We start from the raw sequence: 24,569 nt of genomic DNA, 5'->3' as shown, positions 1-24,569 counted from the left end.
CATTGTTAAAGTCTATATTCTTTTTGTGCACGCCTCTCTTTTGGAGTTTAAGCCCAGCCTTACACAAATTAGTCTTGACCCTGTTCCCCATGGCAACAGTCCAGCCGAAACTACCAGGCCAGGTCTTCCCTGGACCAGAAATGAGGATACAGGGACTGGTTTTGAGTTATCACCCCTCATCGGCGGTGAGTGAGCAGTGGCAGGGCTCACAGCTGCTTTGCGCGCTGATATTGTGTTTTAACTGTGGTCACGTAGTGTTTTAATACGGACTGTGCTGCACAGCATACTTTATTTTAAACTGTCATTTTGTGTGATTAGCGGCTGCACTTTTAGCGGTGTTTCCGCTGGAGTCAAGTCCTTAGTGGGCTGAGGCTTCGTGAATTCCCCCCCGGATTCCCCGACTCACCGGACGCATTGGGGTGCCTGTCTTGTCTTCCCTCCTCCACGCCTCGGTCCGACAGGGTGGCTAGCACCGTTGAGCGGAGGGCGTGGAGGTGAGAGACAGTCACTTCCGCTTCCGCCAGCGAGTGACCGGTTAGCGGTCTAGTCGCGGTGAGGCAGACGGGCTGAGGGCTTTAAAAGGAGGATGTCATTTCGGAAGCGCAGCGGACGAGTGCAGCGGGCGCAACGAAGGCGCGCCGAAGTGTCACCAAAGTCGAGCCCGTCTGCGCCCGTCCGCGGCTGACCGCGGGCTAGGGCGACAACCCCTGGCCATAAGATCCATTGGGCTAAGGATCAACTTCTTGGCTTCCGTCCTCACACTGCATCCATATGCATGCACGGTATGTTGAGTGACGAAAGGGAATGTCCTCACTGTGGTTTCCGTTTCACTACCCTGTTGCGGGATACCACGGAGCAAGTACTTTCCTGTGGTCTCCTTAACGTAAGGTCACTACGCAAACACAGACTCGACGTCTTTGAGCTGCTTACAGATAAAAAGTTCGACCTATTGTTTCTTACGGAAACTTGGTTAGACCAGTTTTCCGACTCGGACATTATCGAGGCCATGCCGGAGAACTATTCGTGGGTTAGGCAGGATAGGCCAGAGGGGGTGGGAGGGGGGATTGCTATTATTTTTAGGAAAACTCTGGGTTGTTGCCTAGAGCACATGCTGATCGTGGAGAGTGAGGCGGGAGCTTTCACGATTCAAATCAACGGGGGCACGACGATCAAAGGATGTCTGGTATATCGGCCGCCAGGGGCTTGCACAAAGTTCAGGGAGAGCCTGCTAGAAAGCCTCATGGAGGCTACCCTACGCAGGGATAAATTCCTCCTATTAGGAGACCTGAACTTGCATTTAAACTGCCCAGAGGATACAAGGGTTAAGGATTTCTGTCGGGATATGGAAGCTCTTCAACTGGAATTGAAGCTATTGGACCCCACGCACCGCCAGGGACACCTTTTGGACCCGGTTTATGCTAACTGGGGAGGTGTGGAGGTGTCCGGAATAGAGCCTATCCCCTGGACAGACCACTTTCTGGTGGCATTCTCCATACAGAGCTCAAAAACCAACAAATCCAGTCAGGCACCCCCTAATTATCTTAGGAGGAAGTGGGCTAAATTCTCGGTGGAGGATTTTAATCAAGCTTTAAGTAGGGAAGGTCAGCCTGGTGGTGAAGACATAGAAACGGCGGTCTCTAACCTGAATCAGCGCATCACTGAAGCGCTTGACCAGACAGCCCCACTCTGCCGCACATCCACATGTACTCGGAAAGAACGATCAGCCCCATGGTTTAGTGGTGAGCTGAGGCTAACAAAGGCGGACTGTAGGCGAGCCGAAAGAGTCTGGAGGGTGTCTTATGACAACCAGGCTAGGGAACTGTTCTTGGAAAAAAGGCGCCTTCACCATAGGCTGATTAAAAAGTCTAAGGCAGCCTACTATGCAGGACAAATCCTGGGGGCGGAAAACTCGGCCAAAGAACTCTTCGGCATTTACAAGTCTCTGACCACGGTAAACTCACCTACAGAGCCGGAGAGTTGCTCAACGGAGTCATGTGACCGTATTGCCGAATATTTCTCTACTAAAGTCGAGAAGATCTACTCGACTTTCCCTAAGCCGCCGACAGGGATTGACTTTGAGGTAGCTTTGGGGGACACAGAGACGGCAGGGCATCTTACAAACTTCCGCACCCCCCCTTTTGAGGATCTAGTAGTGGTGTGTTGTTCTGTCAAATCAGGGTCCCCGTGGGACCCGGTGTCACCCAAACGCTTGGCGGACAGCCTGGAAGTTCTGGAGCCTTATATGAGGCACGTCCTGGATACCTCTTTCGGATCGGGAAAGTTGCCTGAGGGGTGGAAACAGGCGGTGGTGCTCCCGCTCCGGAAGAAACCCCACTTAGGCTTCGAGGTATTAGAGAATCTGAGGCCCATCTCACTCCTGCCTTTTCTGTCCAAAGTGGCGGAAAAGGTGGTTAATACCCAAATTATGAAGCATGTGGAAGAGACGGGACTGCTCCACGCGACGCAGTTTGGCTTTAGGCTTCGCCATTCTACCGAGTCCGCCCTCCTTATGGCTACGGAACATCTGAGAGAGGGTGTGGATGCAGGCCAAACTATGGCTTTGATCCTGTTGGACCTCAGCGCGGCGTTCGACACTGTAGCTCACAACATCTTGCTACAGTGTCTGAACAGAGGTGGCATCTCTGGTACCGCGCTGAGATGGATCCAGGACTTCCTCAAGGTGAGAAGCTTTTGAGTTAGGCAAGGAGACTGCTATTCAAAGGGGGTTCCCCTGGGCCAAGGCGTGCCGCAGGGCTCGTCTTTGAGCCCGACCCTTTTTAATATGTATGTCGCGCCTGTTGCCTCGATTGTGGAGAGTCATGGTCTCCAATTGGTTTCGTATGCCGACGATACGCAGCTGGTGATCTCCCTATCGCACGCGCCCTGTCTTGCTGCCGATGGCTTCCGGTCGTGCATGAAAGATCTTGCCGAGTGGATGGCCATCAACTGTTTGAAGCTTAATGGCAGCAAGACAGAGGTGCTGGTGGTGGGGAGAGCCCAGTCTTCTTGGTCGTCGGCATGGTGGCCACCCTGTCTTGGTCCAACCCCAACCCCCTGCCAAGAGGCACGTAATCTGGGGGTGTGGTTTGATGCGGGTCTCACTTTTGGCCCCCAGATCAACCGGGTGGTGGGAGTTTGTTTTGGGATTTTGAAGAAACTGAGAAAGGTCCTTGACTTACTCCCGATCGGTGCCCGTCAAACCCTGGTTCATGCTTTGGTGACAGCTAGGCTTTTGTAGTTTGGTTTGCCCTGTTCCCATCATGCACTGGGACAGGAACAGACTAATTTGCATACAGTCAGGTTCTGAAACTGGGATGGTGCAGTGAGCTAAAAAACGGTGTTGGATCTAGCCCTGATCTCTTGACTGGGTGAGAGTATTCTGTTTAATTCAGAGACTCTGTCCCTCACCACCTCTTGATGTAAATATTTTTGTCCACCCTAAGCGTGGAAGGGTATACTCAGATGTGAGTCCCTTGCTCATTGCACCATCAGGATTCAAGCAAGCCGGGCCGAAGAGGCTGAAATGCCAGAAACCGGTCCCCGGTAGCTTGTTTCCTTCCCAGTGTAAGAATTGGCTTTTGTAGTTTGGTTTGCCCTGTTCCCATCATGCACTGGGACAGGAACAGACTAATTTGCATACAGTCAGGTTCTGAAACTGGGATGGTGCAGTGAGCTAAAAAACGGTGTTGGATCTAGCCCTGATCTCTTGACTGGGTGAGAGTATTCTGTTTAATTCAGAGACTCTGTCCCTCACCACCTCTTGATGTAAATATTTTTGTCCACCCTAAGCGTGGAAGGGTATACTCAGATGTGAGTCCCTTGCTCATTGCACCATCAGGATTCAAGCAAGCCGGGCCGAAGAGGCTGAAATGCCAGAAACCGGTCCCCGGTAGCTTGTTTCCTTCCCAGTGTAAGAATTGGCTTTTGTAGTTTGGTTTGCCCTGTTCCCATCATGCACTGGGACAGGAACAGACTAATTTGCATACAGTCAGGTTCTGAAACTGGGATGGTGCAGTGAGCTAAAAAACGGTGTTGGATCTAGCCCTGATCTCTTGACTGGGTGAGAGTATTCTGTTTAATTCAGAGACTCTGTCCCTCACCACCTCTTGATGTAAATATTGGTGACAGCTAGGTCGGATTACGGGAACCTGCTGTACCTGGGGGCTCCAGAAAAAAGCATGACACGCCTGCAAGTGCTGCAGAATGCGGCAGCACGTTTGATTCTCAGGCTGCCCAAAAGGGCGCCTTCTAAGGCGGCCCTCCAGAAGCTACACTGGCTCCCTGTGAGGAGAAGAGTGGAATACAAAGCCCTCTGCACCTGTCATCGAATCTTGAATGGCAGGGCACCCGACCCTCTGAATAAACTGATCGAAGTGTATCAACCAACACGAGCTCTTAGATCCGCAGGGGGCGGTCTACTGAGGATCCCTAGAGTTAAGAAAGCCCGCATGGGAGGTAGGTCCTTTAGATGCTTAGCGGCAAATAATTGGAATAAATTACCAGCGGACCTGCGCCTGGAACCGGAGGAAGCTAGGTTCCGAGCGAAACTTAAAACATTCCTTTATACTAAATAATTGTCCGCTCAGTTTTTGTGCTCCCTGCACGCTGCCTCTCCCACTTTTAGCGCGTGGACACGCCGGTGTGCGTAACGCAGCGCTTTATAAATGTCCCAATAATAATAATAATCAGCCAGGCTCATCTTTATCTAACCTGTCTCTCCTGTAGTGTGAACCAATGGAGTCATGCCTTCTAACTCTTCTAGAACCAGTTGTTCCTGTAGTGCTCACCTGTGAACTCAATACCTCTCTGTCTTCCAGCTGACTGCAGGTACAAGTTTGAGACCTGGGGGCCCTGTGATGCTACCACAGGCCTCAAAGCGCGCTCAGGGACTCTGAAGAAGGCGCTCTACAAAGCCAAGTGTGATGAAACCATCCAAGTTACCAAGCCCTGCGCACCCAAGACTAAGTCCAAACCCAAAGGTAGGTGTTAATTCTCCTAACTACTTCCACACTGCTGCGGTCACTCACAGCTACCTCAGTGTCACATGCAACCAGCTTGGTGTTACTCACAGCCACCTTGGTGTCACACGCAACCAGCTCGGTGTCACACGCAGTCAGCTCAGTGTCACACGCAGTCACCTCGGTGTCACTCACAGCCACCTTGGTGTCACACGCAGTCCCCTCAGTATCACTCACAGCCACCTCGGTGTCACTCACAGCCCACTCAGTGTCACACACAACCAGCTCGGTGTCACACGCAGTCAGCTCAGTGTCACACGCAGTCACCTCGGTGTCACTCACAGCCACCTCAGTGTCACACACAGCCACCTCAGTGTCACACACAGCCACCTCGGTGCCACACACTGCCACCTCGGTGTCACACACAGCCACCTCAGTGTCACACACAGCTACCTCAGTGTCACATGCAGCCACCTTGGCATCACACAGACCCCTCGGTGTCACACACAGCCACCTCAGTGTCATGCGCAGCCACCTCGGTGTCACACGCAGCCACCTAGGTGCCATAGTCAACCACCTCGGTGTCACACACAGCCAGCTCGGAGTCACATGCAACCAGCTCAGTATCACACGCAGTCACCTCAGTGTCACTCACAGCCACCTCAGTGTCACACGCAGACACCTCGGTGTCACCAGTGTGACAGTATATATGTAAGTATGTGTAACTGCGGGAGCGGGTTCCAAACCTTCTCGCCTGAGCAGGCTTGTGTCATGAAACCGGTAATAACAAGAAAAGGTTGTTTCTTTTTACAGCGAAATAAGATAGGTGCGTGTGTCCAAATGTTGGATGATAGACCCACAACAGTGAGCAGGGGGCTGCTGGCGACCTGGCCTGTGTGGACCGAACTCTTCACTGTCTTGCTGGGTGTGTGTGTGTGTGTGTGTGTGTGAGCCAGCGCCTTCCCCTGCTCGTGTGTGCTGTGACAGGACTATCCTGTTAGCGCTGCTGTAGGCTTTCATCTTCCGAGTGCCTCCCTTGACAGGTCCTCTCTCGGGTCCTCCTGGGATCCTCGGGGGGAGGAGGGGGAGGGTGGGGGGACAACAAGGTTTCCTGGCCAGTCAAGGTGTCTTCCACGCCCTTCTTGTCCTGGCTTTGAAGACACATAGACCAGTCTGAACTTCTCTTGGGACAGATGAAGCTTTCATTTATAGAAATAGGCTGCTAGTCCACACCTCGCCACTAGATGGCAGGCAAGGCCCAACATGCGCATGTGGAGAAGCCTCAAACTTCAGGAGTCTTGTTACAAGCCCGGTGGGCGGTAGAAGGCCGGTCAGGAAGAGGCCCTGGCGATGGCTGCACTGGCCAGTCCACTCCGGAGCCCCTGGCTGGGGCCACGGCTGCTGTCACCCTGCAGTGCGGAGGCACCTGAAGCTGTAATGTGGCGAGTGAGGTCCAGCGACTGACATCAGACTGCAGCAGAGGGCTTGGAGAGAACACAACGACCAGTCACTGAACCCCTGGTAACCATCAGTCACTGAACCCCTGGTAACTATCAACCACTGAACCCCTGGTAACTATCAGTCACTGGATCCCTGGTAACTATCAGTCACTGAACCCCTGGTACCTATCAGTCACTGAACCCCTGGTACCTATCAGTCACTGAACCCCTGGTAACCATCAGTCACTGAACCCCTGGTAACTATCAGTCAATGAACCCCTGGTAACCATCAGTCACTGAACCCCTGGTAACTATCAGTCACTGGATCCCTGGTAACTATCAGTCACTGAACCCCTGGTACATATCAGTCACTGAACCCCTGGTAACCATCAGTCACTGAACCTCTGGTAACTATCAGACACTGAACCCCTGGTAACTATCAGCCACTGGACCACTGGTAACTATCAGTCACTGAACCCCTGATACCTATCAGTCACTGAACCCCTGGTAACCATCAGTCACTGAACCCCTGGTAACTATCAGACACTGAACCCCTGGTAACTATCAGTCACTGAACCCCTGGTATCTATCAGTCACTGAACCCCTGATACCTATCAGTCATTGAACCCCTGGTAACTATCAGCCACTGAACCCCTGGTAACTATCAGTCACTGGATCCCTGGTAACTATCAGTCACTGAACCCCTGGTACCTATCAGTCACTGAACCCCTGGTAACTATCAGTCAATGAACCCCTGGTAACCATCAGTCACTGAACCCCTGGTAACTATCAGTCACTGGATCCCTGGTAACTATCAGTCACTGAACCCCTGGTACATATCAGTCACTGAACCCCTGGTAACCATCAGTCACTGAACCCCTGGTAACTATCAGACACTGAACCCCTGGTAACTATCAGCCACTGGACCACTGGTAACTATCAGTCACTGAACCCCTGATACCTATCAGTCACTGAACCCCTGGTAACCATCAGTCACTGGATCCCTGGTAACTATCAGTCACTGAACCCCTGGTAACTATCAGTCACTGAACCCCTGGTACCTATCAGTCACTGAACCCCTGGTAACCATCAATCACTGAACCCCTGGTAACTATCAGTCTCTGAACCCCTGGTAACTATCAGTCACTGAACCCCTGGTAACCATCAGTCACTGAACGCCTGGTAACTATCAGTCACTGGATCCCTGGTAACTATCAGTCACTGAACCCCTGGTACATATCAGTCACTGAACCCCTGGTAACCATCAGTCACTGAACCCCTGGTAGCTATCAGACACTGAACCCCTGGTAACTATCAGCCACTGGACCCCTGGTAACTATCAGTCACTGGATCCCTGGTAACTATCAGTCACTGAACCCCTGGTAACTATCAGACACGGAACCCCTGGTAACTATCAGACACTGAACCCCTGGTAACTATCAGTCACTGAACCCCAGTATCTATCAGTCACTGAACCCCTGCTAACTACCAGTCACTGAACCCCTGGTAACTATCAGTCACTGAACCCTCTGGTAACTATCAGTCACTGAACCCCTGGTAACCATCAGCCACTGAACCCCTGGTAACTATCAGTCACTGAAACCCTGGTAACTATCAGTCACTGAACCCCTGGTAACTATCAGTCACTGAACCCCTGGTAACTATCAGTCACTGGATCCCTGGTAACTATCAGTCACTGAACCCCTGGTACATATCAGTCACTGAACCCCTGGTAACCATCAGTCACTGAACCCCTGGTAACTATCAGACACTGAACCCCTGGTAACTATCAGCCACTGGACCCCTGGTAACTATCAGTCACTGGATCCCTGGTAACTATCAGTCACTGAACCCCTGGTAACTATCAGACACGGAACCCCTGGTAACTATCAGACACTGAACCCCTGGTAACTATCAGTCACTGAACCCCAGTAACTATCAGTCACTGAACCCCTGCTAACTACCAGTCACTGAACCCCTGGTAACTATCAGTCACTGAACCCTCTGGTAACTATCAGTCACTGAACCCCTGGTGACCATCAGCCACTGAAACCCTGGTAACTATCAGTCACAGAAACCCTGGTAACTATCAGTCACTGAACCCCTGGTAACTATCAGTCACTGAACCTCTGGTAACTATCAGACACTGAACCCCTGGTAATTATCAGTCACTGAACCCCTGGTAACTATCAGTCACTGAACCTCTGGTAACTATCAGACACTGAACCCCTGGTAGATATCAGTCACTGAACCCCTGGTAACTATCAGTCACTGAACCCCTGGTAACTATCAGTCACTGAAGCCCTGGCAACTATCAGTCATTGAACCCCTGGTAACTATCAGTCACTGAACCCCTGGTAGCTATCAGTCACTGAAGCCCTGGTAACTATCAGTCACTGAACCCCTGGTAACTATCAGTCACTGAACCCCTGGTAACTATCAGTCACTGAAGTCCTGGTAACTATCAGACACTGAACCCCTGGTAACTATCAGACACTGAACCCCAAGTAACTATCAGGCACTGAACCCCTGGTAACTATCAGTCACTGGATCCCTGGTAACTATCAGTCACTGAACCCCTGGTCACTATCAGTCACTGAACCCCTGGTAACTATCAGTCACTGGATCCCTGGTAACTATCAGTCACTGAACCCCTGGTAACCATCAGTCACTGAACCCCTGGTAACCATCAGTCACTGAGCCCCTGGTAACTATCAGTCACTGAACCCCTGGTAACTACCAGTCACTGAACCCCTGGTAACCATCAGTCACTGAACCCCTGGTAACTATCAGTCACTTGACCCCTGGTAACTATCAGACACTGAACACCTGGCAACTATCAGTCACTGAACCCCTGGTAACTATCAGTCACTGAACCCCTGGTAACTATCAGTCACTGAACCCCTGGTAGCCATCAGTCACTGAAGCCCTGGTAACTATCAGTCACTGAACCCCTGGTAACCATCAGTCACTAAACCCCTGGTAACTATCAGTCACTGAAGCCCTGGTAACTGCAACTCAATGAAGCCCTGGTAACTATCAGACACTGAACCCCTGGTAACTATCAGTCACTGGATCCCTGGTAACTATCAGTCACTGAACCCCTGGTAACTATCGGTCACTGAACCCCTGGTAACTATCAGTTGCTGATCCCCTGGTATCTATCAGTCATTGAACCCCTGGTAACTATCCGTCACTGAAACCTTGGTAACTATCAGTCACTGAACCCTTGGTAACTATCAGTCACTGAACCCCTGGTAACTATCAGTCACTAGACCCCTGGTAACTATCAGCCACTGGACCCCTGGTAACTATCAGTCATGAACCCCTGGTAACTATCAGTCACTGAACCCCTGGTAGCTACCAGTCACTGAACCCCTGGTAACTATCAGTCACTGAACCCCTGGTAACCACCAGTCACTGAACCCCTGGTAACCATCAGACACTGAACCCCTGGTAACTATCAGTCACTGAACCCCTGGTAACCATCAGTCACTGAACCCCAGGTAACTATCAGACACTGAACCCCAGTAACTATCAGTCACTGAACCCCTGCTAACTACCAGTCACTGAACCCCTGGTAACTATCAGTCACAGAACCCTCTGGTAACTATCAGTCACTGAACCCCTGGTGACCATCAGCCACTGAACCCCTGGTAACTATCAGTCACTGAAACCCTGGTAACTATCAGTCACTGAACCTCTGGTAACTATCAGTCACTGAAACCCTGGTAACTATCAGTCACTGAACCCCTGGTAACTATCAGACACTGAACCCCTGGTAATTACAAGTCACTGAACCCCTGGTAACTATCAGTCACTGAATCCCTGGTAACTATCAGTCACTAAACCCCTGGTAGATATCAGTCACTGAACCCCTGGTAACTATCAGTCACTGAAGCCCTGGCAACTATCAGTCATTGAACCCCTGGTAACTATCAGTCACTGAACCCCTGGTAGCTATCAGTCACTGAAGCCCTGGTAACTATCAGTCACTGAACCCCTGGTAACTATCAGTCACTGAACCCCTGGTAACTATCAGTCACTGAAGTCCTGGTAACTATCAGACACTGAACCCCTGGTAACTATCAGACACTGAACCCCTGGTAACTATCAGTCACTGAACCCCTGGTAACTATCAGTCACTGGATCCCTGGTAACTATCAGTCACTGAACCCCTGGTAACTATCAGTCACTGAACCCCTGGTAACTATCAGTCACTGGATCCCTGGTAACTATCAGTCACTGAACCCCTGGTAACGATCAGTCACTGAACCCCTGGTAACCATCAGTCACTGAGCCCCTGGTAACTATCAGTCACTGAACCCCTGGTAACTACCAGTCACTGAACCCCTGGTAACCATCAGTCACTGAACCCCTGGTAACTATCAGTCACTGGACCCCTGGTAACTATCAGACACTGAACACCTGGCAACTATCAGTCAATGAACCCCTGGTAACTATCAGTCATTGAACCCCTGGTAACTATCAGTCACTGAACCCCTGGTAGCTATCAGTCACTGAAGCCCTGGTAACTATCAGTCAGTGAACCCCTGGTAACCATCAGTCACTAAACCCCTGGTAACTATCAGTCACTGAAGCCCTGGTAACTGCAACTCAATGAAGCCCTGGTAACTATCAGACACTGAACCCCTGGTAACTATCAGTCACTGGATCCCTGGTAACTATCAGTCACTGAACCCCTGGTAACTATCCGTCACTGAACCCCTGGTAACTATCAGTTGCTGAACCCCTGGTATCTATCAGTCATTGAACCCCTGGTAACTATCCGTCACTGAACCCTTGGTAACTATCAGTCACTGAACCCTTGGTAACTATCAGTCACTGAACCCCTGGTAACTATCAGTCACTAGACCCCTGGTAACTATCAGCCACTGGACCCCTGGTAACTATCAGTCATGAACCCCTGGTAACTATCAGTCACTGAACCCCTGGTAGCTACCAGTCACTGAACCCCTGGTAACTATCAGTCACTGAACCCCTGGTAACCATCAGTCACTGAACCCCTGGTAACCATCAGACACTGAACCCCTGGTAACTATCCGTCACTGAAGCCCTGGTAACTATCAGTCACTGAAGCCCTGGTAGATATCAGTCACTGAACCCCTGGTAACTATCAGTCACTGAAGCCCTGGCAACTATCAGTCATTGAACCCCTGGTAACTATCAGTCACTGAACCCCTGGTAGCTATCAGTCACTGAAGCCCTGGTAACTATCAGTCACTGAACCCCTGGTAACTATCAGTCACTGAACCCCTGGTAACTATCAGTCACTGAAGTCCTGGTAACTATCAGACACTGAACCCCTGGTAACTATCAGTCACTGAACCCCTGGTAACTACCAGTCACTGAACCCCTGGTAACTATCAGTCACTGGATCCCTGGTAACTATCAGTCACTGAACCCCTGGTAACCATCAGTCACTGAACCCCTGGTAACCATCAGTCACTGAGCCCCTGGTAACTATCAGTCACTGAAGCCCTGGTAACTACCAGTCACTGAACCCCTGGTAACCATCAGTCACTGAACCCCTGGTAACTATCAGTCACTGGACCCCTGGTAACTATCAGACACTGAACACCTGGCAACTATCAGTCACTGAACCCCTGGTAACTATCAGTCATTGAACCCCTGGTAACTATCAGTCACTGAACCCCTGGTAGCTATCAGTCACTGAAGCCCTGGTAACTATCAGTCACTAAACCCCTGGTAACCATCAGTCACTAAACCCCTGGTAACTATCAGTCACTGAAGCCCTGGTAACTGCAACTCAATGAAGCCCTGGCAACTATCAGTTACTGAAGCCCTGGTAACTATCAGTCACTGAACCCCTGGTAACCATCAGTCACTGAACCCCTGGTAACTATCAGACACTGAACCCCTGGTAACTATCAGACACTGAACCCCTGGTAACTATCAATCACTGGATCCCTGGTAAGTATCAGTCACTGAACCCCTGGTAACTATCGGTCACTGAAGCCCTGGTACCTATCAGTCACTGAACCCCTGGTAACTATCAGCCACTGGACCCCTGGTAACTATCAGCCACTGGACACCTGGTAACTATCAGTCACTGAACCCCTGGTAACTATCAGTCATAAACCCCTGGTAACTATCAGTCACTGGACCCCTGGTTACTATCAGTCACTGAACCCCTGGTAGCCATCTGTCACTGAACCCCTGGTAACTATCAGTCACTGAACCCCTGGTAGCTATCAGTCACTGAACCCCTGGTAACTATCAGACACTGAACCCCTGGTAACTATCAGTCACTGGATCCCTGGTAAGTATCAGTCACTGAACCCCTGGTAACTATCAGTCACTGGACCCCTGGTTACTATCAGTCACTGAACCCCTGGTAGCCATCTGTCACTGAACCCCTGGTAACTATCAGTCACTGAACCCCTGGTAGCTATCAGTCACTGAACCCCTGGTAACTATCAGACACTGAACCCCTGGTAACTATCAGTTACTGGATCCCTGGTAAGTATCAGTCACTGAACCCCTGGTAACTATCGGTCACTGAAGCCCTGGTACCTATCAGTCACTGAACCCCTGGTAGCTATCAGTCACTGAACCCCTGGTAACTATCAGACACTCAACCCCTGGTAGCTATCAGTCACTGAACCCCTGGTAACTATCAGTCACTGAACCCCTGGTAGCTATCAGTCACTGAACCCCTGGTAACTATCAGACACTGAACCCCTGGTAACTATCAGTCACTGGATCCCTGGTAAGTATCAGTCACTGAACCCCTGGTAACTATCAGTCACTGAAGCCCTGGTACCTATCAGCCACTGAACCCCTGGTAACCATCAGTCCCTGAACCCCTGGTAACTACCAGTCACTGAACCCCTGGTAACTACCATTCACTGAACCCCTGGTAACTATCATTCACTGAACCCCTGGTAACTATCATAACTATCATTCACTGAACCCCTGGTAACTACCAGTCACTGAACCCCTGGTAACTACCAGTCACTGAACCCCTGGTAACTATCATTCACTGAACGCCTGGTAACTATCAGTCACTGAACCCCTGGTAGCTATCAGTCACTGAACCCCTGGTAACTATCAGACACTGAACCCCTGGTAACTACCAGTCACTGAACCCCTGGTTACTATCAGTCACTGAACCCCTGGTAGCCATCTGTCACTGAACCCCTGGTAACTATCAGACACTGAGCCCCTGGTAACTATCAGTCACTGGATCCCTGGTAAGTATCAGTCACTGAACCCCTGGTAACTATCAGTCACTGGACCCCTGGTTACTATCAGTCACTGAACCCCTGGTAACTATCAGTCACTGAACCCCTGGTAACTATCAGTCACTGGATCCCTGGTAACTATCAGTCACTGAACCCCTGGTAATGATCAGTCACTGAACCCCTGGTAACCATCAGTCACTGAGCCCCTGGTAACTATCAGTCACTGAACCCCTGGTAACTACCAGTCACTGAACACCTGGCAACTATCAGTCAATGAACCCCTGGTAACTATCAGTCATTGAACCCCTGGTAACTATCAGTCACTGAACCCCTGGTAGCTATCAGTCACTGAAGCCCTGGTAACTATCAGTCACTGAACCCCTGGTAACCATCAGTCACTAAACCCCTGGTAACTATCAGTCACTGAAGCCCTGGTAACTGCAACTCAATGAAGCCCTGGTAACTATCAGACACTGAACCCCTGGTAACTATCAGTCACTGGATCCCTGGTAACTATCAGTCACTGAACCCCTGGTAACTATCCGTCACTGAACCCCTGGTAACTATCAGTTGCTGAACCCCTGGTATCTATCAGTCATTGAACCCCTGGTAACTATCCGTCACTGAACCCTTGGTAACTATCAGTCACTGAACCCTTGGTAACTATCAGTCACTGAACCCCTGGTAACTATCAGTCACTAGACCCCTGGTAACTATCAGCCACTGGACCCCTGGTAACTATCAGTCATGAACCCCTGGTAACTATCAGTCACTGAACCCCTGGTAGCTACCAGTCACTGAACCCCTGGTAACTATCAGTCACTGAACCCCTGGTAACCATCAGTCACTGAACCCCTCGTAACCATCAGACACTGAACCCCTGGTAACTATCCGTCACTGAACCCCTGGTAACCATCAGTCACTGAACCCCTGGTAACTATCAGACACTGAACCCCTGGTAACTATCAGTCACTGAACGCCTGGTAACTATCAGTCACTGAAGCCCTGGTAGCTATCAGTCACTGAAGCCCTGGTAACTATCAGTCACTGAACCCCTAGTAACCCTCAGTCACTGAACCCCTGGTAACTATCAGTCACTGAAGCCCTGGTAACTATCAGTCACTGAAGCCCTGGTAGATATCAGTCACTGAACCCCTGGTAACTATCAGTCACTGAAGCCCTGGCAACTATCAGTCATTGAACCCCTGGTAACTATCAGTCACTGATCCCCTGGTAGCTATCAGTCACTGAAGCCCTGGTAACTATCAGTCACTGAACCCCTGGTAACTATCAGTCACTGAACCCCTGGTAACTATCAGTCACTGAAGTCCTGGTAACTATCAGACACTGAACCCCTGGTAACTATCAGTCACTGAACCCCTGGTAACTACCAGTCACTGAACCCCTGGTAACTATCAGTCACTGGATCCCTGGTAACTATCAGTCACTGAACCCCTGGTAACCATCAGTCACTGAACCCCTGGTAACCATCAGTCACTGAGCCCCTGGTAACTATCAGTCACTGAACCCCTGGTAACTACCAGTCACTGAACCCCTGGTAACCATCAGTCACTGAACCCCTGGTAACTATCAGTCACTGGACCCCTGGTAACTATCAGACACTGAACACCTGGCAACTATCAGTCACTGAACCCCTGGTAACTATCAGTCATTGAACCCCTGGTAACTATCAGTCACTGAACCCCTGGTAGCTATCAGTCACTGAAGCCCTGGTAACTATCAGTCACTGAACCCCTGGTAACCATCAGTCACTAAACCCCTGGTAACTATCAGTCACTGAAGCCCTGGTAACTGCAACTCAATGAAGCCCTGGCAACTATCAGTTACTGAAGCCCTGGTAACTATCAGTCACTGAACCCCTGGTAACCATCAGTCACTGAACCCCTGGTAACTATCAGACACTGAACCCCTGGTAACTATCAGACACTGAACCCCTGGTAACTATCAGTCACTGGATCCCTGGTAAGTATCAGTCACTGAACCCCTGGTAACTATCGGTCACTGAAGCCCTGGTACCTATCAGTCACTGAACCCCTGGTAACTATCAGCCACTGGACCCCTGGTAACTATCAGCCACTGGACACCTGGTAACTATCAGTCACTGAACCCCTGGTAACTATCAGTCATAAACCCCTGGTAACTATCAGTCACTGGACCCCTGGTTACTATCAGTCACTGAACCCCTGGTAGCCATCTGTCACTGAACCCCTGGTAACTATCAGTCACTGAACCCCTGGTAGCTATCAGTCACTGAACCCCTGGTAACTATCAGACACTGAACCCCTGGTAACTATCAGTCACTGGATCCCTGGTAAGTATCAGTCACTGAACCCCTGGTAACTATCAGTCACTGGACCCCTGGTTACTATCAGTCACTGAACCCCTGGTAGCCATCTGTCACTGAACCCCTGGTAACTATCAGTCACTGAACCCCTGGTAGCTATCAGTCACTGAACCCCTGGTAACTATCAGACACTGAACCCCTGGTAACTATCAGTTACTGGATCCCTGGTAAGTATCAGTCACTGAACCCCTGGTAACTATCGGTCACTGAAGCCCTGGTACCTATCAGTCACTGAACCCCTGGTAGCTATCAGTCACTGAACCCCTGGTAACTATCAGACACTCAACCCCTGGTAGCTATCAGTCACTGAACCCCTGGTAACTATCAGTCACTGAACCCCTGGTAGCTATCAGTCACTGAACCCCTGGTAGCTATCAGACACTGAACCCCTGGTAACTATCAGTCACTGGATCCCTGGTAAGTATCAGTCACTGAACCCCTGGTAACTATCAGTCACTGAAGCCCGGGTACCTATCAGCCACTGAACCCCTGGTAACCATCAGTCCCTGAACCCCTGGTAACTACCAGTCACTGAACCCCTGGTAACTACCATTCACTGAACCCCTGGTAACTATCATTCACTGAACCCCTGGTAACTATCATAACTATCATTCACTGAACCCCTGGTAACTACCAGTCACTGAACCCCTGGTAACTACCAGTCACTGAACCCCTGGTAACTATCATTCACTGAACGCCTGGTAACTATCAGTCACTGAACCCCTGGTAGCTATCAGTCACTGAACCCCTGGTAACTATCAGACACTGAACCCCTGGTAACTACCAGTCACTGAACCCCTGGTTACTATCAGTCACTGAACCCCTGGTAGCCATCTGTCACTGAACCCCTGGTAACTATCAGTCACTGAACCCCTGGTAGCTATCAGTCACTGAACCCCTGGTAACTATCAGACACTGAACCCCTGGTAACTATCAGTCACTGGATCCCTGGTAAGTATCAGTCACTGAACCCCTGGTAACTATCAGTCACTGGACCCCTGGTTACTATCAGTCACTGAACCCCTGGTAGCCATCTGTCACTGAACCCCTGGTAACTATCAGTCACTGAACCCCTGGTAGCTATCAGTCACTGAACCCCTGGTAACTATCAGACACTGAACCCCTGGTAACTATCAGTCACTGGATCCCTGGTAAGTATCAGTCACTGAACCCCTGGTAACCATCGGTCACTGAAGCCCTGGTACCTATCAGTCACTGAACCCCTGGTAGCTATCAGTCACTGAACCCCTGGTAACTATCAGACACTCAACCCCTGGTAGCTATCAGTCACTGAACCCCTGGTAACTATCAGTCACTGAACCCCTGGTAGCTATCAGTCACTGAACCCCTGGTAACTATCAGACACTGAACCCCTGGTAACTATCAGTTACTGGATCCCTGGTAAGTATCAGTCACTGAACCCCTGGTAACTATCGGTCACTGAAGCCCTGGTACCTATCAGTCACTGAACCCCTGGTAGCTATCAGTCACTGAACCCCTGGTAACTATCAGACACTCAACCCCTGGTAGCTATCAGTCACTGAACACCTGGTAACTATCAGTCACTGAACCCCTGGTAGCTATCAGTCACTGAACCCCTGGTAACTATCAGACACTGAACCCCTGGTAACTATCAGTCACTGGATCCCTGGTAAGTATCAGTCACTGAACCCCTGGTAACTATCAGTCACTGAAGCCCGGGTACCTATCAGCCACTGAACCCCTGGTAACCATCAGTCCCTGAACCCCTGGTAACTACCAGTCACTGAACCCCTGGTAACTACCATTCACTGAACCCCTGGTAACTATCATTCACTGAACCCCTGGTAACTATCATAACTATCATTCACTGAACCCCTGGTAACTACCAGTCACTGAACCCCTGGTAACTACCAGTCACTGAACCCCTGGTAACTATCATTCACTGAACGCCTGGTAACTATCAGTCACTGAACCCCTGGTAGCTATCAGTCACTGAACCCCTGGTAACTAGCAGACACTGAACCCCTGGTAACTACCAGTCACTGAACCCCTGGTTACTATCAGTCACTGAACCCCTGGTAGCCATCTGTCACTGAACCCCTGGTAACTATCAGTCACTGAACCCCTGGTAGCTATCAGTCACTGAACCCCTGGTAACTATCAGACACTGAACCCCTGGTAACTATCAGTCACTGGATCCCTGGTAAGTATCAGTCACTGAACCCCTGGTAACTATCAGTCACTGGACCCCTGGTTACTATCAGTCACTGAACCCCTGGTAGCCATCTGTCACTGAACCCCTGGTAACTATCAGTCACTGAACCCCTGGTAGCTATCAGTCACTGAACCCCTGGTAACTATCAGACACTGAACCCCTGGTAACTATCAGTCACTGGATCCCTGGTAAGTATCAGTCACTGAACCCCTGGTAACCATCGGTCACTGAAGCCCTGGTACCTATCAGTCACTGAACCCCTGGTAGCTATCAGTCACTGAACCCCTGGTAACTATCAGACACTCAACCCCTGGTAGCTATCAGTCACTGAACCCCTGGTAACTATCAGTCACTGAACCCCTGGTAGCTATCAGTCACTGAACCCCTGGTAACTATCAGACACTGAACCCCTGGTAACTATCAGTCACTGGATCCCTGGTAAGTATCAGTCACTGAACCCCTGGTAACTATCGGTCACTGAAGCCCTGGTACCTATCAGCCACTGAACCCCTGGTAACCATCAGTCCCTGAACCCCTGGTAACTACCAGTCACTGAACCCCTGGTAACTACCATTCACTGAACACCTGGTAACTATCATTCACTGAACCCCTGGTAACTATCATAACTATCATTCACTGAACCCCTGGTAACTATCACTCACTGAACCCCTGGTAACTATCATTCACTGAACCCCTGGTAACTATCATAACTATCATTCACTGAACCCCTGGTAACTATCACTCACTGAACCCCTGGTAACTATCATTCACTGAACCCCTGGTAACTATCATAACTATCATTCACTGAACCCCTGGTAACTATCAGTCACTGAACCCCTGGTAACTATCATTCACTGGACCCCTGGTAACTATCAGACACTGAACACCTGGCAACTATCAGTCACTGAACCCCTGGTAACTATCAGTCATTGAACCCCTGGTAACTATCAGTCACTGAACCCCTGGTAGCTATCAGTCACTGAAGCCCTGGTAACTATCAGTCACTGAACCCCTGGTAACCATCAGTCACTAAACCCCTGGTAACTATCAGTCACTGAAGCCCTGGTAACTGCAACTCAATGAAGCCCTGGCAACTATCAGTCACTGAAGCCCTGGTAACTATCAGTCACTGAACCCCTGGTAACCATCAGTCACTGAACCCCTGGTAACTATCAGACACTGAACCCCTGGTAACTATCAGACACTGAACCCCTGGTAACTATCAGTCACTGGATCCCTGGTAAGTATCAGTCACTGAACCCCTGGTAACTATCGGTCACTAAAGCCCTGGTACCTATCAGTCACTGAACCCCTGGTAACTATCAGCCACTGGACCCCTGGTAACTATCAGCCACTGGACACCTGGTAACTATCAGTCACTGAACCCCTGGTAACTATCAGTCATAAACCCCTGGTAACTATCAGTCACTGGACCCCTGGTTACTATCAGTCACTGAACCCCTGGTAGCCATCTGTCACTTGACCCCTGGTAACTATCAGTCACTGAACCCCTGGTAGCTATCAGTCACTGAACCCCTGGTAACTATCAGACACTGAACCCCTGGTAACTATCAGTCACTGGATCCCTGGTAAGTATCAGTCACTGAACCCCTGGTAACTATCAGTCACTGGACCCCTGGTTACTATCAGTCACTGAACCCCTGGTAGCCATCTGTCACTGAACCCCTGGTAACTATCAGTCACTGAACCCCTGGTAGCTATCAGTCACTGAACCCCTGGTAACTATCAGACACTGAACCCCTGGTAACTATCAGTCACTGGATCCCTGGTAAGTATCAGTCACTGAACCCCTGGTAACTATCGGTCACTGAAGCCCTGGTACCTATCAGTCACTGAACCCCTGGTAGCTATCAGTCACTGAACCCCTGGTAACTATCAGACACTCAACCCCTGGTAGCTATCAGTCACTGAACCCCTGGTAACTATCAGTCACTGAACCCCTGGTAGCTATCAGTCACTGAACCCCTGGTAACTATCAGACACTGAACCCCTGGTAACTATCAGTCACTGGATCCCTGGTAAGTATCAGTCACTGAACCCCTGGTAACTATCGGTCACTGAAGCCCTGGTACCTATCAGCCACTGAACCCCTGGTAACCATCAGTCCCTGAACCCCTGGTAACTACCAGTCACTGAACCCCTGGTAACTACCATTCACTGAACCCCTGGTAACTATCATTCACTGAACCCCTGGTAACTATCATAACTATCATTCACTGAACCCCTGGTAACTACCAGTCACTGAACCCCTGGTAACTACCAGTCACTGAACCCCTGGTAACTATCATTCACTGAACGCCTGGTAACTATCAGTCACTGAACCCCTGGTAGCTATCAGTCACTGAACCCCTGGTAACTATCAGACACTGAACCCCTGGTAACTACCAGTCACTGAACCCCTGGTTACTATCAGTCACTGAACCCCTGGTAGCCATCTGTCACTGAACCCCTGGTAACTATCAGTCACTGAACCCCTGGTAGCTATCAGTCACTGAACCCCTGGTAACTATCAGACACTGAACCCCTGGTAACTATCAGTCACTGGATCCCTGGTAAGTATCAGTCACTGAACCCCTGGTAACTATCAGTCACTGGACCCCTGGTTACTATCAGTCACTGAACCCCTGGTAGCCATCTGTCACTGAACCCCTGGTAACTATCAGTCACTGAACCCCTGGTAGCTATCAGTCACTGAACCCCTGGTAACTATCAGACACTGAACCCCTGGTAACTATCAGTCACTGGATCCCTGGTAAGTATCAGTCACTGAACCCCTGGTAACTATCGGTCACTGAAGCCCTGGTACCTATCAGTCACTGAACCCCTGGTAGCTATCAGTCACTGAACCCCTGGTAACTATCAGACACTCAACCCCTGGTAGCTATCAGTCACTGAACCCCTGGTAACTATCAGTCACTGAACCCCTGGTAGCTATCAGTCACTGAACCCCTGGTAACTATCAGACACTGAACCCCTGGTAACTATCAGTCACTGGATCCCTGGTAAGTATCAGTCACTGAACCCCTGGTAACTATCGGTCACTGAAGCCCTGGTACCTATCAGCCACTGAACCCCTGGTAACCATCAGTCCCTGAACCCCTGGTAACTACCAGTCACTGAACCCCTGGTAACTACCATTCACTGAACACCTGGTAACTATCATTCACTGAACCCCTGGTAACTATCATAACTATCATTCACTGAACCCTGGTAACTATCACTCACTGAACCCCTGGTAACTATCATTCACTGAACCCCTGGTAACTATCATAACTATCATTCACTGAACCCCTGGTAACTATCACTCACTGAACCCCTGGTAACTATCATTCACTGAACCCCTGGTAACTATCATAACTATCATTCACTGAACCCCTGGTAACTATCACTCACTGAACCCCTGGTAACTATCATAACTATCATTCACTGAACCCCTGGTAACTATCACTCACTGAACCCCTGGTAACTATCATTCACTGAACCCCTGGTAACTATCATAACTATCATTCACTGAACCCCTGGTAACTATCACTCACTGAACCCCTGGTAACTATCATAACTATCATTCACTGAACCCCTGGTAACTATCAGTCACTGAACCCCTGGTAACTATCATTCACTGGACCCCTGGTAACTATCAGGCGTTCCACTGCCGGGTAGCACGGGCTGCTGTGTTTTCTAGTAGCGTTTTAAACGTTTGAGCTAGAAAAAATATTTTGTTTTTGTTGTTAAATTCTGCAGATTTTGCAGCACATGATGGATTATGTTTTAAATGTGGTAATCTATAATTATGCAAAAATTACAGCTATCGCACAATTGTTCGATTCCAGTGGCCCTATCAGTGCCTAGAGAACCAGCAACAGCGGCAGTGCTGGGCCCAGAAGGGACACACATTCACAGCTATTCTCTGCGAGCAGCCTCATAAACCGTGTCATCCTCGTCCTGTTCGCATCACATTTCAGCACATCACGTGCCCTGGGCTTTTAGAACTCAAACGCTTGTGTGCTAAGCGGAAGTGGGCTCTGCCCCCACCTGCAGAGGACCCTGTCAAGCCAGGTTTCCAAACCTTGGGTAGATTTATGTATTTCAATCTTTCTGGCCTCTGCAGTGGCAGGCGCAGGAAGGTATGCATAAGGACGTAGGATGCGTCAGCTTATACGGTTGACAGGTTAATGGGCTATGAGAGCTGCGTAACGCGTCACCAGACGTCACCTCACGCGGACACTAAGTGGGTATGAATTGTGTATACGGTCACCTCACGCCAGTGATACGTTTACTGGTGTTATGGGATTCTGGGCCCGCATCACTTTCCACCCAAGTATCGACTTTCCACATTTGCAACACAATCCATCATCCGCTGCTTAATTTACAGATTTTACCCCAAAAACATAATTTTGTTTTAGCTCAGACGGATCATACGGTGCTTAAAGGTGGTGACGTGTATTACTGCGCAGTGGAATCCTTTTCACAACAGTTGACGGGTTACTTTTCATTTGCCTGTTTCTGTAGTTAAGAGTTACACGTTTGCCACTGAGGGGCGGCCTTTGCTCGGCGTAAAACAGATAAGATAAGGCGGTAATACTGTCACAAAATGTGCCACATAATTTAGTCAACCCTGTGCATAATCGGTCCTCCTCTGGTGCATAATTCTTGTGGCCCTGGCTAACAGGTGCTGGGGGTTATCGGCAGTGGGTTAAGAGCCATCATTTCACTCTGGTGACCAGTTCACGAGCCATGCCAGGTGTGTACCGGGTACAAGATGCGATCACACTCAGTAATAAGGCCTCTGGTTAGGAGTTAGAGGTGTTATGTCCTGCTAGCGTTAAGTTAACATGCGAGGTGAGGTGTTAGCGCTGTCTTTTCCCACGCATGCAGCGCCTGCTCTAGGAAATGTATTTGTTTATTTTTGCAATTGTGTATAGCGCGGACGTGGTCCGGGGGCATCAGGGCGCTACACAATAAAGCCAGATCAGATCAATAACAAATATAAATATACATTAAAAGTGATTACTGGGGAGCCTCTGAGTGGGGGGGGCAGCCAGGCACCCCCCTCACTCAATGACACCCCCCAGCCAGAGACTGGCTCCTCACTCAGGGCCCCCCAGCTAGAGACTGCCCGCTCACTCAGTGAGACCCCCAGCCAGAGACTGTCCCCCTCACTCAGTGACCCCCACTTCCCTTCCTCGCTCCAGTCAAAGACTGCCCCCACCTACAGACTAGGGGGCAGATTTACAAGCCCCTTGCGCCACTTTTGTATCACTTTTCCCATGTTGAAAGTGACGCAAAAGTGGCACAAGGGGCTTGTAAATCTACCCCTAGCAGTCTCAGGAGATGCATTTATATACTACTGTTCTTGGACAAAATGTGCCGCATAACTAGATACAATAGCCTCCAGATGGCGCTGTTGCTCCACGTAAAGCCTCTCAGCGTGGATTCAGCTTCAGTAGCCTCCAGATGGCGCTGTTGCTCCACGTAAGCCTCTCAGCGTGGATTCAGCTTCAGTAGCCGCCAGATGGCGCTGTGGCTCTATGAAGGCTCCCACTGGTGGGATTAACTTTATTCAAGCGCCTCAGAGATGCACTTTCAGCCGTCGGCGGCTTCCTGGGTTTTTAGGAAATGGCCATTTCCACTTACCTTGTATGTGGCTGCTGGAGGACCCCATTCGTGGACACATGCAGAGGCGCAACTAGAGCCACATTTCAGGGGGGTGGGGGGGGGCTGGGAAACAATTTCGGGGTGGGGGGCTGAAACATTAAGTAGTAGGTTTAACATCTAAGACCAAAAACGCTAGGAGAGCTTTGTACTTGCTGCTACCCTGCTGTTGGCTGTAGAATTTAATTCGTTTTTAACATCCCCGTTTTTGTCCATTTCTTTGTTTTTTATTTCCTCGTTTTCCCTGGTTTTAATTAGGGCCACTCGCAGACCCGCATTGCTGCCACCTTACCCCCACTCTAATTTCTGGAAAAATCACCGCGTTTTAGCGGGTCCCAGCCCACTGTCTCGTTTGGTGGCCATCTTGGGAGGGGGGACATTGCAGGCGGCGCGGTTAGCGCTCTAGTGTGCACGCGCTCTGCGAGCATAAAGGCAGGCAACACACAGGTGAGCACCCTTAACATCTAAGACCAAAAACGCTAGGAGAGCTTTGTACTTGCTGCTACCCTGCTGTTGGCTGTAGAATTTAATTCGTTTTTAACATCCCCGTTTTTGTCCATTTCTTTGTTTTTTATTTACTCGTTTTCCCTGGTTTTAATTAGGGCCACTCGCAGACCCGCATTGCTGCCACCTTACCCCCACTCTAATTTCTGGAAAAATCACCGCGTTTTAGCGGGTCCCTGCCCACTGTCTCGTTTGGTGGCCATC

At 50.1% G+C, this 24,569-nt stretch overlaps 1 protein-coding gene across 1 annotated transcript in view; it reads left to right on the top strand.

Annotated features, from left to right (window-relative positions):
• The window catches only part of MDK (midkine), a 112,043-nt gene that overhangs the window by 77,602 nt on the left and 9,872 nt on the right, over window positions 1-24,569 (top strand). The window contains exon 4 of the mRNA XM_086949973.1: window positions 4,818-4,979. Within this exon, the coding sequence (XP_086806099.1) occupies window positions 4,818-4,979 (162 nt within the window). The remainder of the gene's footprint in view (window positions 1-4,817; window positions 4,980-24,569) is intronic.

This window comes from Lissotriton vulgaris, unplaced genomic scaffold (assembly GCF_964263255.1).
Source record: "Lissotriton vulgaris unplaced genomic scaffold, aLisVul1.2 SCAFFOLD_741, whole genome shotgun sequence".
NCBI classification, from domain to species: Eukaryota; Metazoa; Chordata; class Amphibia; order Caudata; family Salamandridae; genus Lissotriton; species Lissotriton vulgaris.
Note: the sequence above shows the minus strand (reverse complement) of the source record. Positions and strands in the feature narration are given on the sequence as shown.